At 40.3% G+C, this 13424-nt stretch overlaps 1 protein-coding gene across 2 annotated transcripts in view; it reads left to right on the plus strand.

Moving 5' to 3' along the window:
* Positions 1 to 13424, plus strand: part of LOC126186750 (protein SDA1 homolog) — a 200755-nt gene that overhangs the window by 33598 nt on the left and 153733 nt on the right. For both annotated transcript variants that reach the window (XM_049928238.1, XM_049928237.1), the window contains one exon: positions 6815 to 6919. In XM_049928238.1, coding sequence (XP_049784195.1) covers positions 6815 to 6919 — 105 coding nt within the window. The remainder of the gene's footprint in view (positions 1 to 6814; positions 6920 to 13424) is intronic.

Below are 13424 nucleotides of genomic sequence, written 5' to 3' on the forward strand. Positions count from 1 at the left end.
TTTTCCTTAGAAACTTTTACAACTCATCCATATCATTCAGTAAATTCAGGATTTTACATTCCCATTGTACGAAACTCATACCAATGTTGATAACTATACAAACCTCACCAGATGATGTCATTTAATAAATCAAACCTAGAAAAATCCTTATAAATTATATTCCAATCAACTTCATCCAGATCTTCCCATTGGACTGACATATTCATTAATTTGGAACAGTAATCTTAATTTAAAAACGTGTGATGGGATTGACGCCATCATTTAATTAGTTTATGTTCCTCATAGTGGAATACTCCTAGATGATGATCTGTTTCCTATAGCATTGCATTTCCGGTGGTCTCTCTTATCAGGGCAAAATTCCTGCCAGAAAATTAGTACTTCCCTGTAGCAAGAGAAAAACATTGTTTCCCTGCACAGAGGACAAAGATAGAAACAGGGTAGAAAATTGGCACTTCTCTGCAGCAAGGAAAGAAAAGATATTTCCTTGCGCAGAGGACGAAGTGTATTAAGACCAAAGTACTTGTTGGTAGACTCTCCATGAGTCCCCACTCTTTCACAAAACTTCAATCTACACCACTACAAGTGCCCACCTCTTAGAGGGTAAAAGAAAATGGTTCCTTGGCCACCGCATTAACTAATGCTACAGTTGTTATTGTGTCTTCACATTACTTAATCTATCACAACACACTATGTGCCGCCGTTTGTCTAGGTCACAGAAGTTCCTCAGACCACAAAACATTTATTCTAATCATACATACAATTTACAAACGCTTCCACTTTACTTGCTGCGCTAGTTAGGCATCCTATTCTTCACACTATGATTAACTAATTGGTTGTTTTGTTCCATTACAATCCTTCACAGTTAATACATAACATGACAGTTGTTACCTCTGAAACTTCCTTAAAAGGGTCTCTCAAATCACCATATTGCCAAACCGTACTTTGAAAAACTTGGAAATATTTCAGTACCCAAAATTTTGAAACTTGAGGACATGGATTACTTGGTATACCTTTGTTATTAACTGTCACATTTGGTAATATGTTTTGTCAATATTGGTGCGTCACATTCTGTAATAACTCTTATCTATATAAGGGGAAATCAGAAAGTAACCTTTCGAAGGGCATAGATTCTAGAATCGGCGTGCCAATCAGGCAAAATCACTGTGAACATTGACGCAATCGCTCCTCCGACATACGAGGTTGAAGATATTCTTTTGGGAAAATATTGTGTCCTGCTGTGCGAAGAAGTTTGTACCTGCCTGCTGCACATTCAAATCCAACAGGAGTTGTTGACTTTTCAAGGCCATTTTTAAAGGGCCAAAGGTGTGATAATCATGTGGGAAGAGATCAGAACTACAGTGAGGGTGCTGGAGTCTCTCCCACTTAAGTAGACGTAACTTTTGCATTACATTTGTTATATAGGGATGTGCCTTAACATGAAGAAGCAGCACCCCTTGGCACACCATTTCACTACATTGTTTTTCAACAGACATGTTGCCCCTTACACATTCTTTGTACTCCGATGTCTGCTGGTATTTGTCCTTCGTTAGCCAAGAAAAGAATAACAGCAAGTAGTTCCTGTTTGGACACATTTGGTAATAACATCGCCATAGTTCACATTTTTACATTTACCGCACACACTCCAGAAAAACAAATGCCACACTAATCCCTTGCCTATGTGTCAGTGTTTATAGACCCACATCAGAGTCAAGCTACATTGCTTATACGCTGCAGCAATGTCCTCAAATAGAAACTTTTTGTTTGCCCCTTGTACTAAAAAGTGTGTTAGTGGTCCACAGTTTAAATATCACAAATTAATTAATAAATATAAAATATTATATGCATCTTTGATATCTACTCTCAGTATTTTCTGTACAGCATTAAACAATAATGTTTCTTCTTCTGTAGTACATACTTCTTTGGGCCAAAATATAAATCACCTAGTGCAGGAACAGAGACCAAATGAATATACTATTTTATTAAGTAGCTTGTTCTTCCTTAGTTTCCAACTCAAACTTCTTCAATGCAGATTATTTTCTCACTACAGTCATCACATGAGGGGGTCCTTGGTGGCAAAACCATAAAAGAAATCTTGATAAGTCTAGAATGAAATTTTCACTCTACGGCGGAGTGTGCGCTGATATGAAACTTCCAGGCAGGTTAAAACTGTGTGCCGGACCAAGACTCGAACTCGGGACCTTTGCCTTTCGCAGGCAAGCACTCTACCGACTGAGCTACCCAAGCACGACTCACGCCTCGCCCTCACAGCTTTAATTCCGCCAGTACCTCGTCTCCTACCTTCGTGCTTGGGTAGCTCAGTCGGTAGAGCGCTTGCCCGCGAAAGGCAAAGGTCCCGAGTCCAAGTCTTGGTCCGGCACACAGTTTCAATCTGCCAGGAAGTTTCATATCAGCGCACACTCCGCTGTAGAGTGAAAATTTCACTCTAGAAACAACCCCCAGGCTGTGGCTAAGCCATGTCTCCGCAATATCCTTTCTTTCAGGAGTGCTAGTTCTGCATGGTTCGCAGGAGAGCTTCTGTAAAGTTTGGAAGGTAGGAGACGAGGTACTGGCAGAATTAAAGCTGTGAGGGCGGGGCGTGAGTCGTTCTTGGGTAGCTCAGTCGGTAGAGCACTTGCCCGCGAAAGGCAAAGGTCCCGAGTTCAAGTCTCGGTCTGGCACACAGTTTTAATCTGCCAGGAAGTTTCATCTTGATAAGTGTTTCCTGTTTATATGATCAGTCTCCAGTCTTTACTTTTGAAATAAATTTCTTGTAATTCATATAACCACAAATATTTTTTATGTATCTAACTACAGACATGTATTTGAAGTGGAGACTAAGTTCATACTGGTTCCAACCGAAGGCTTTTCACAAGAGTTTTGATGCTTCATACTTGTCTTGGTTATTCATTGACGACTCTTGTTGTTGTTGATTTTGAGGCCCTCCTTAAATAGTATGTGTGGTGTTAAAAGCTCAGTGCCATATTTGCTGTGACCTAAAGGCATCTGAAGGTGAGCTTGAACAGCTTTATGCCACCCAATTAGTACCTCACACAAATAATATAATGCAAAACAAGAATTTGCACCAATACATCATAATATAATGTGTATAGAAACAATGCACCTAGATATTATTTAAAAAGTGTAACCTTTAATATAATGTCCAGTAATGACACACTTGCTCAACATTTATTGGAAAAATGCCAAATTTAATTCAGGAAAAATTCTGTACTCTCACAGCCTTGTGAAGAAGATACAACAAAACAAATGAAACAGAGCAGTTTGTGGGATATTAGTTGACCACTAGCCATCAGAACCTATGTTCATCAGTGTGCCTGATATGTCTGATCATTGAAATGTTGTGCCCATTGGACACTGTGAACTGGCATTACACCCGTGGATTGTTCAGTCAATTTGTTGACTGAACAAATTTGCTGGGAGAAACTGAAAAATCACAAAAAAAGTTAAAAGATCTATTCCAAACAAGTGGTTTTTGTGTACTCCTTTTGTTATATGTGAATGAGCTCTGTTTACTTTGGCATGAGGAAAGGAACTTTGTGTTTTTACTGATGGAGTGGGTAATTTTGTTAAACCAAATTAATCATTGGGTTATTACTATAAATCAGGTTTTGTGGAATTCGTTAATTGTTTTTCCAGAATTAAAAATACAGTTTATGAAATTTTGTATTGCAACCAATACAACATCAATTAAAATTCATTATATCAAAAACAGGTAGTAAACTCTATAGAATTTTTATCATCAGTGGGTTTTTGAAACTTTTATTAGATGTTGCGCTTCCAAAGAAAATAGGAGAGAATTTCTACTTTATGAAAGACTCAGTTTATTTATTTTTAATTTACCTATACATATTTCAGCGCTGTGGGTGCTATCTTTAGTCAGTTTTTGTATTAATTTGCCTGAAAAGTTGTTGTGACATGATAATACATTGTGAAAGTTAACCCTTTCGCGGCTATGGGCATAAATATGTGCCCGGCAGGTAGAGTGCCCAGATGGCTGTTCAGGTGTATATGTATGTCTAACAGGTAGAACAGCCAGATGGCTAAGCACATTCACTTATACCTGCAGGCAGGAAAGCCTGACAGTGGGGTGCAGAAGCAGGTAAATGTGCACAGTAGAATGACGACTTGCTGTTGGCTGCATTTCAACTTTCCTGCCAACATTGTTGTTAACTGCTCTTCTTTGTAATAAAGAAAATGCTACAGCTTTCACTTGCTCCTGTCTTCTTTCTACATATGAGGAGACAGAACCGATACAATTTGATTTTCTCACATATGCAAGACAAATGACACAAATCTATATAATGCTAACAATGCACAAAAAAAATATACTTGCAGTTTCTCATCAACAATCTCAGCTACGCATCGGGCACTGATAACCTCGCTGTTGTGCGCCCTAAAACACTAATAATCATCATCATCATCAGCTACGCATAACAGAAAACAACACTCACAGCCAGTTAACTGTAATTTGATTTCCCAATTCACAAAGTATACATGATACAAATACACACAAAGTGAAAGGGTATGAATTATTCTACACAATTCATGTATCACATATTTCAAACGGCAGACAGTATAACAAAATATTTGCATTTTGTCATCAGACCTTGCGGCCAGAAGTGACAGAAAATGGCACACACCGTCAAGTAACTGTAGTTTGATTTCAATACGAGAGAAGGAAAGCTGCTACTCAGCATATAGCGGAGATGCTGAGCCATGATAGGCACAATAAAAAGATTCACACAATCATAGATTTCGGCCATTAAGGCCTTTGTCAGCAGTACACACACACACACACACACACACACACACACACACACACACACACACACACACACACACACACACGCACTCAAGCGCAACTTGTACACACATCTGCAGTCTCAGGGAGCTGAAACTACACTGCGAGCAGCAGCACCAGTGCATGATGGGAGTGGCGACTGGGTGGTGGTAGGAGGAGGATGGGGCGGGGAGGGGAGGGATAGTATGGTGGGAGTGGCGGACAGTGAAGTGTTGCAGTTTAGACAGAGGGTAGGAGAGAAGGTGGGGAGGGGGGGGGGGGGGTAAGTAGTGGAAAGGAGAGAAATAAAAATAAAAGAAATTAAAAGACTGGGTGTGGCAGTGAAATGACGGCTGTGTAGTGCTGGAATGGAAACGGAGGGGGCTGGATAGGTGAGGACAGTGACTAATTAAGGTTGAGGCCAGGGGGGTTATGCGAACATAGGATGTATTGCAGGGAAAGTTCCCACCTGTGCAATTCAGAAAAGCTGGTGTTGGTGGGAAGGATCCATATGGCACAGGCTGTGAAGCAGTCATTAAGATGAGGGATATCGTGTGTGGCAGCGTTCAGCAACAGGGTGGTCCACTTGTTTCTTACTCACAGTTTGTCGGTGGCTGTTCATGCACACAGACAGCTTGTTAGTTGTCATGCCTACATAGAATGCAGCACAGTGGTTGCAGCTTAGGTTGTAGACCACATGACTGGTTTCACAGGTAGCCCTGCCTTTGATGTGATAGGTAATGTTAGTGACCAGACTGGAGTAGGTGGTGGTAGGAGGATGTATGGGACAGGTCTTGCATCTAGGTCTATTACAGGGGTATGAGCCATGAGGTAAGGGATTGGGAGCAGGGGTTGTGTAAGGATGGATGAGTATATTGTGTAGGTTCGGTGGACAGCAGAATACCACGGTAGGAGGGGTGGGAAGGATAGTGGGTAGGACATTTCTTATTTCAGGGCACGACGAGAGGTAATCGAAACTTTGGCGGAGAATGTAATTCAGTTGCTCCAGTCCCATATGGTACTGAGTTATGAGGGGAATGCTCCTCTGTGGCCGGACTGTGGGACTTTGGGAGGTGGTGGGAGACTCGAAAGATAAGGCATGGGAGATTTGTTTTTGTACAAGGATGGGAGGATAATTACGGTCAGTGAAGACTTCAGAGAGACCCTCGGTATATTTAGAGAGGGACTGCTCGTCACTGCAGATGTGACGACCATGGGTGGCTAGGCTGTACGGAAGGGACTTCTTGGTATGAAACGGGTGGCAGCTGTCGAAGTGAAGGTATTGCTGGTGGTTAGTAGGTTTGATATGGACGGACGTACTGATGTAGCCATCTCTGAGACGGAGGTCAACATCTAGGTAGGTGGCTTGTTGGGTTGAGTAGGACCAGGTGAAGCAAATAGAGGAGAAGTTGTTGAGGTTCTGGAGGAATGTGAATAAGGTGTCCTCACCTTCAATCCAGATAGCAAAGATGTCATCAGTGAATCTGAACTAGGTGAGGGGTTTAGGATTCTGGGTTTTTAGGAAGGATTCCTTTAGATGGCCCATGAACAGGTTAGCATGGGATGGTGCCATGCAGGTGCCTTTATACATTCTGCGGATTTGTTTGTAGGTAATGCCTTCAAAGGAGAAGTGCCTTCGCCACCTGTAGCCAGTTGGGCAGGTTGGACACTCAGTCCTGAGAGCTGCAAAATGGTTAGAAATGAATGCCAGCTCAAAGCCATTTTCCTGTAGGATAGAGTGCTTTGGCTTGTTAATGTATAACTTAATTCACTCCACATTTGTGACTACATATTGTAAGATTAATCTTCATGATTCTGTTTACGTAAGATGATCTGCAAATGAATGAGTAATGAATTGTATGGGAAAAGTAAGTGAAAAATTATGTTCAAAATCTGCGCTTGGTGAATATGATAATAAAGTGCTTCAGTGATATTTTGTATATTACTTAATAACTTGTGTGTAATTATTAATTTAATTGAATTTTAATTTTTATGTTTTTTCTGTACTTTCCACAGTTCATGCAACAGCATAATCATTTTGACTCGATGTTGAAAGTGTTTCGCCTGCAGCCTGATCGCTACAATAAGAGTCTTGATGAATTAGTAATGTTTCTTGCACAGGTGAGACCACTGTATGACATGTCTTTCCTACCTTTAAAGTCTGTAACCTCTTTAGGTTAGAAACTCTTCAACAGTAATTTTCCTGTAGAACTAATAGGAACTGTATGAATTTATGCTGAAATTATCATGCATAACCAGATGTTTCTTATTATGCTCTAGCTTTTGCATGTGGCGTATTCAGTCAGTGAGAGTAAGTACCGTGCTCTATATACGGTGTTATGGGTAGTGAGTAGTAAGTACAGACCAGAATTCGATACGTGTACTAATGACTGCTGCTTCCTCATGTAGGAATTGTATTTTGATATATTTATGTTCCTTGACTCATGATCTTGCATGACAGATTCCAGTAAAGAATATAACAGGTTATTGAAATGAAAAAGAAATCTTCATACCCACCTTTGACTGACGGGGCAATTTCCTAACATACAGTTGAAACTAGTCTCCTCCTGCAATCCAGGAAGGAGTGTGCATTTCTAGTTATGTATTGAAGTGGCATCTTATCTTGTGTGTTGAGAAGACCATGGAATAGATTGCCATCCAGTGTATTATCCAACTCCTCTTGTAATCCAGACATCCTGTCATTTATGGTATGAGCTCAGAAGCTACTAAGTGTGAATATGCTCTGGGAAACCTGGAAAAAATCTGGGAATTTTTTAGAATTCCAGAAGTTTGTAATTGTTTTAGTTTTAAGTTAAATTGTTAAAATTTTGACAGGTAAGAACCGATATTAATTTTGTCAGGTAAGAACTGATATTCTAATATATAATTTTACTTTCACCTACTACTACAGCAATAAAACATAAATGAGAGATTGACACCAAAATAAAGGTTTAGTTGCAATGGAAATGTGCCCTTTTCAACAACAAAACCCAGTGCATGCACAAGCATCTCCACCAGAAAAATGTGTCAGAGGCTTTAGGACAAAGCCTATGCAATAATTCGTAACAATAAACTGTTTTGATGAGCAAGACATCACAACTGCTTATATTTTTAAAGGCCTCTGACTCATGAGTGACCAGTCACAGTGACAGCACCTGGGCGACCATTTGCTTCATAGTTCGCACGTTTGGACAAATTGCAGTGATTGGTCACTGGTCACATGGAAATCCCAGGCAATCCGATGGATCACATGTAATTTGCACACACAATATGGCTGCATGGCTGGTAACAGCGGTGTGTGGCAATGTGGCAGCAACTCTTTTCTCTATTTATTAAGCATGGTTGTGCAGTTTTGTTGTATGCTTTACCTGCATTGAGTAAGAAATTTACTAATTTATAATTATGCAAGAACAGTGAACTGCTCTTAGAAGTGAAGTGGAAGCCAGAGTTGTCATTTATATCAAGAAGTAAAACCAACTATATTCTCCAGTTTTGCAGTGATTAGCATTTTGAAGCTTGTGCTATGGAAGTAGAATTGATGGGAAGTTCATAATTGTGATCCAGTGGGCTCCCTGTTATGATTTTGAGTTATTTATTAAATAATTATATGCTTTTTTAATTTAAATGTTCAGAGCTAATCTGTTGTACTGTTATACTCAGATCCCTTGTAATTTCATATGATCTAACTCCCCTTCATACAATTTATTACAAGAGTTATAGTAATCAGTAGTGCTGCTATTGACGACATCTGTATAGACACGTCGAGCAAACACTTAACTCCATCCAAACGATGTGGATCTGGACTGTCATGTGCTCAACACATTGCTGTCTCGGTTGTTACTAGCTTTCGTGACCGGAGCTGCTACTGCTCAATCAGATAGCTCCTCATTTGGCCTCACAAGGGCTGAGTACATCTTGCTTGCCTACATCCCATGGCAGACCCAGACAGTGAGAAACAATGCTATGCAGAAAGGCCATTGGCTAAATTGTAAGACCAATGAATGAAAAAGAAATTGAGGACTAATAAACATAATAAGAATTATATTGGCACACTGAGAAAATGTGCACAACTCATTTGGCAACAGTGAAAAACATAATACCTATATTCTGTGAAGTAACCTACAGTTCCCAAGAAAAGCTTTTCAAAACATGTTTAATAAATTATAGTTCTCATTTATTTTACCTTTATGTGTTGCGAGTATTCCTTGGGATACAAATATCAGTTCCAACTGCCGCTAAACATAGCAGCTCATTTTCCATTGCAAAACTTCTCGACACAGTAACATTCATAATACTGATTGAAATTGCTTGGCAAATCACATGTGTGCAGGGTGTCAAGGCAAGTGACTGATTACAGCCGATATCACATTCGACAGATTGCTGCGATCTGTCACGTGTGTGTGGGGCGCTTAACAGGTCGTGGGAAGATATTGTGAATGGTGGTTTGAGAAGCATTACTTTCAAAGTACATTTTCTTTTATGTTAGATGAATTACAATATGAGTGAGAATGTGCGATGGTTTGTGGAGTGTTTGACTTGTAACCTCCCCCTCACTTATCAACCTTAATGACAGTGAATAATGAAACCGCGTGTACCTAATGGGAATTTGGGAAAAGCAACCGTCACCGAAGTTAATTTGTCGGTAAAGAGGGAGGAAAGGGTTACATCTAAATGAAAGGAAAAATGCTAATGAAACTGGTGGAAATTAATTTTGAAAAGAGGTAAAGTTAATAAAGAAAGTAAATGTGCGGTCATTACGTTAACAATTAACTAGCGGTAATTAGATATTTGAGATTTGGGGGAAATTACGGTCGCCAGTCCTAAGGACAATTACCATAGTAACTGAAAAAGAAAGGTTATTACACATATAATTAGCACTAGAAGCGTGGCAACTGAAGGTTGACACGTGTAGTGTGAAAACTGAAAGTTTATCAGAAGTAATAAATTTCGCTGCACTCTGACTTAATTTAGCAAAAGAATTAATAAAACCGGAAAATCGAAAGTTAATTTAGTGACTGAAGTTAATAGTGAGCCTTCTTTTTGAAGCACATCGAAATTCAGTAAAATACGGTTAGTCTTGGACTACCTCAACAATCATTTCAAAAGCTACTTGAATCTACGCAATTTAGAAATAAGAGATTTAACTTTGAACTTGAATTAAATGATTCTGAACAATTAACAATAGTAAAATTTAGTACGTACCAAGCTGAGCTGCAGTCACAGGTAAGCTAAAATACGGTAACAAAACTCGCACTCTTAATTTGTGCTTGTGTAATCTAAATATTGTAGCCAGCTATGAATACTTTAACTGAACTTTGAAATTAAAGCAGCGAAATTGAATTACATTACTTTAATGCTGGCATTTGAATTTCAACGACACTTGGGTTCATTTTGGAAAAGGAAGGGACCCTGCTTGGCAATGCAATTGGGACAATGAGCAACAAAGGTTCATGCTAAGTTGCTGTAATTTTGTGATGCAACAATTTTAAAAGTTTGAAAAACTGAGGTCTGCCATACAGTTCTACAACTTTACGTGCTTCCAGTCTTCCTTGTTGGTTGATTGAAGGTTTGAAGCCGTTGATCGAGGAGGTGGCGACAGTCACTCATTGTCGGCCGTCGCTGTTGCAGAAGCTGGATGTTGGCGCGCCTTCTTCTCGACACGGTCACCAGACGAAATGGGCTCTTGATGTGCGCCAGATAATGCTTCCCGTCTGCGACACCATGTCAGAAACTATAATCGCAAGTTGAGTGCAATTACATGCTGCCAAACCCCGAAAGTGCGGCAACTCGCGGGAGCTTCACACAACACACCTGCTCCACTGCACCACCCCAGCCAGACTCCCTCTGCCCGCGCTCCACGCGACAGAGTTAACACTACCAAAGATCCTAAACACTCTGGTTCTCCACATGACCTATCGACGTATTCGTTCGATAGCATAGTTTTCCCTAGGCAAGACCCAGCGTAAAAATACAAATAATGTTTACAAAACAACCAATTATACATCGACATAAATGCATAAATATATATATACAAACAGTAAAACAATTACAATATATAAAGAGACAGAAATGTCATATCTTGAGGTAACAAAATAAGGAAAAAATTTATAGTACAATAGATGGAAACAGGAGAATATGCATTTCCGGCGTTACAGACTCTCATTCAGAACTTAACACTTCGAGGACCTGCCACATAGAAAAGTTTCGGACCCAAAAGACCAACCATGTATGCCATTCTTTAAAATTTTATTGGCACGTCTGTGTTTCATATACCTTGAAGTGTAACACATGCTAAAAACATCAGTATTATGTGGAAAAGCTTATCTGTTCTTGTAGCTGTACTGTATGTACACTGATCAGCCAGACCATTATGACCACCGATCTACTATTGATATGAACCTGTCCAGGTAATAGCAGCATCTCCTGGCAAGAAATGACTGCTAGGCAGACACACGGTGGTGCGTGTAGTATCAATGAGCGTGCTATCTGTATGTAGATTGGGGAAGACTTGGATCTATCTGTGTTTAACGGAAGGTGATTGAGGGTGATGGACTGGAGGCAATAGGAGCATTTTGGGAATTGCATGACTTGATGGGTATTCGAGGAGTGCTGTGATGAATGTCTTCAACAAGTGACAAAAGCAATGTGAAACCCCATCCAGATGTCATGGGGTTGGGCAGTCACTCCTCATTCAGATGTCGGATATCATAGGCTGGTCAGACTGGTAAAACAGGACACACAATGAATTGTGGCGGAACTAATGTCAGACTTTAATGCTGATCAGAGTACAAGTAAGTCTGAACACACAAATGCTCCTAACAGTGCACTTCCACGCAAGACTCAAGTTTCACACGGAATTTGCAGTCTCCCCTCCACAACGGCCACAGGCCGGTCACGTGATTCCACCTCCACACGGACAGGAGGCGGGGCGTGACTGCCAATGCTCAGCCTTAGACCTACTACAAACAGATGTTATTTGCATTCATCATGATTTTACCTGGGCTTTAATAACTGAAATTAAAATTGTCAAAGTCTACAATTTTTGAACATGTTGGTTACAAGGCATTTTCAATGTCTTTAGATAAACATAAGTATGCACTAGAAACATACCTTCTGTGCAATGTTATTCAAAAGAACAACTTTCTGAAACTAATAACACACACATATTTTGGATATTCAATAGATACGTAAGGTAATTCATAATAATGGCAACAGAGTTTGTCATGGCAGCAAATATATGTTGTTATAGTACAAAGCTTTAAAACCATTCAGCAGTTTGCTGAGGACGACTGTATGGAAAATATTGACAGTTCAATAATTATTGTATCCTATTTGAGCAGCAAATGGATAAAATGTTGGAAAATCATTCTTCAGCGGACTGTAAAACTCTGAAAAGTCATATCCCATGTATTGCCAAACTATGCATTAAATGTTATATCAGCCTAAGACACGGATATATTATGAACATAATGCTTGAAGTATGCGAAATAAAATCTCACAAGAACACCAGTAGACAGCAACTTTAATAAAGAAATGAATCGAACAATGAACTGTTTGCATCTGCTAAATGTTTAGGTACAAAGAAATAGCCAACTCGTTACAGCACGTTAAAGTGGAAATTTCACGAACTTAAGCCTTTTTAATTGCCGTACACGAAATTGAAGCCGACTCCTTCGGCATTTTATTTTGAGCAATAAAAACATCACAGTAGAAACTCATGTTTGCTACACACGAAAGTTAATAAGAAAAATATTTATTTTGTGAAACAAAACGGAAAAAGAGTGCAAACTTTTGTTAGGTCACTTAATCTTCTAGGCTCTTTTTGGGCTGTACATTTTTAAACAACTCGTACCAAAAACCTGAAAAGAATCTGTGCAATCTGGCTGTAGTGCACTCTGCTGGTTTTGCTTACAGATACAAAGCAGGCGAGAGTGTGTTTGTTTTCTGGCGGGAAAGGCAACATAGTACATTCAAGTAACACCAGGAGCGCTGGCAGTCACGCCGCGCCTCCTGTCCGTGTGGAGGTGGAATCACGTGACCGGCCTTTGGCCGTTGCGGAGGGGAGACTGCAAATTCCGTGTGAAACTGGAGTCTTGCCATGCTTCTGCCAATGTTAACACCACAACATTGACAACTATGGCTGCAACGGGCATGGCACCATTGGCACTGCACGTTGACTCAGTGGCAGAGTGTTGCATGGTCTGGTGAATCCCAATACCTTCTTCAACATGCCTTTGTCTTCTAGGTGAACAGCTCCTTGACACCTGTACTGTGGGACAGAGACAGCTTGGTGGCAGCTTTGGGGAACATTAACGTGAGCATTTATTGGACCAGTAGATCTCGTGCAAGGCACCATGATGGCCAAGGACAATGTACACTGGTTGCAGACCACGTACAACCCTTCATCATGATCATGTTTCCGGACGACAGTGGCAGTTTCCAACAAGATGATGCACCCTGTCACAAGGCCAGGAATATGAGGGAGTGGTTTGAGGAAGACAGTGGTGAGCTCCAATTGATGTGCTGGCCCCCCAACTCACCGATCTGAACCCAAGCAAACACATCTGGGATGTGACTGAATGTGGCATTAGAGCTGATTACCCCCCCCCCCCCCTGGAATTAACGG

Source organism: Schistocerca cancellata, chromosome 1, assembly GCF_023864275.1.
Source record: "Schistocerca cancellata isolate TAMUIC-IGC-003103 chromosome 1, iqSchCanc2.1, whole genome shotgun sequence".
Classification (NCBI taxonomy): domain Eukaryota; kingdom Metazoa; phylum Arthropoda; class Insecta; order Orthoptera; family Acrididae; genus Schistocerca; species Schistocerca cancellata.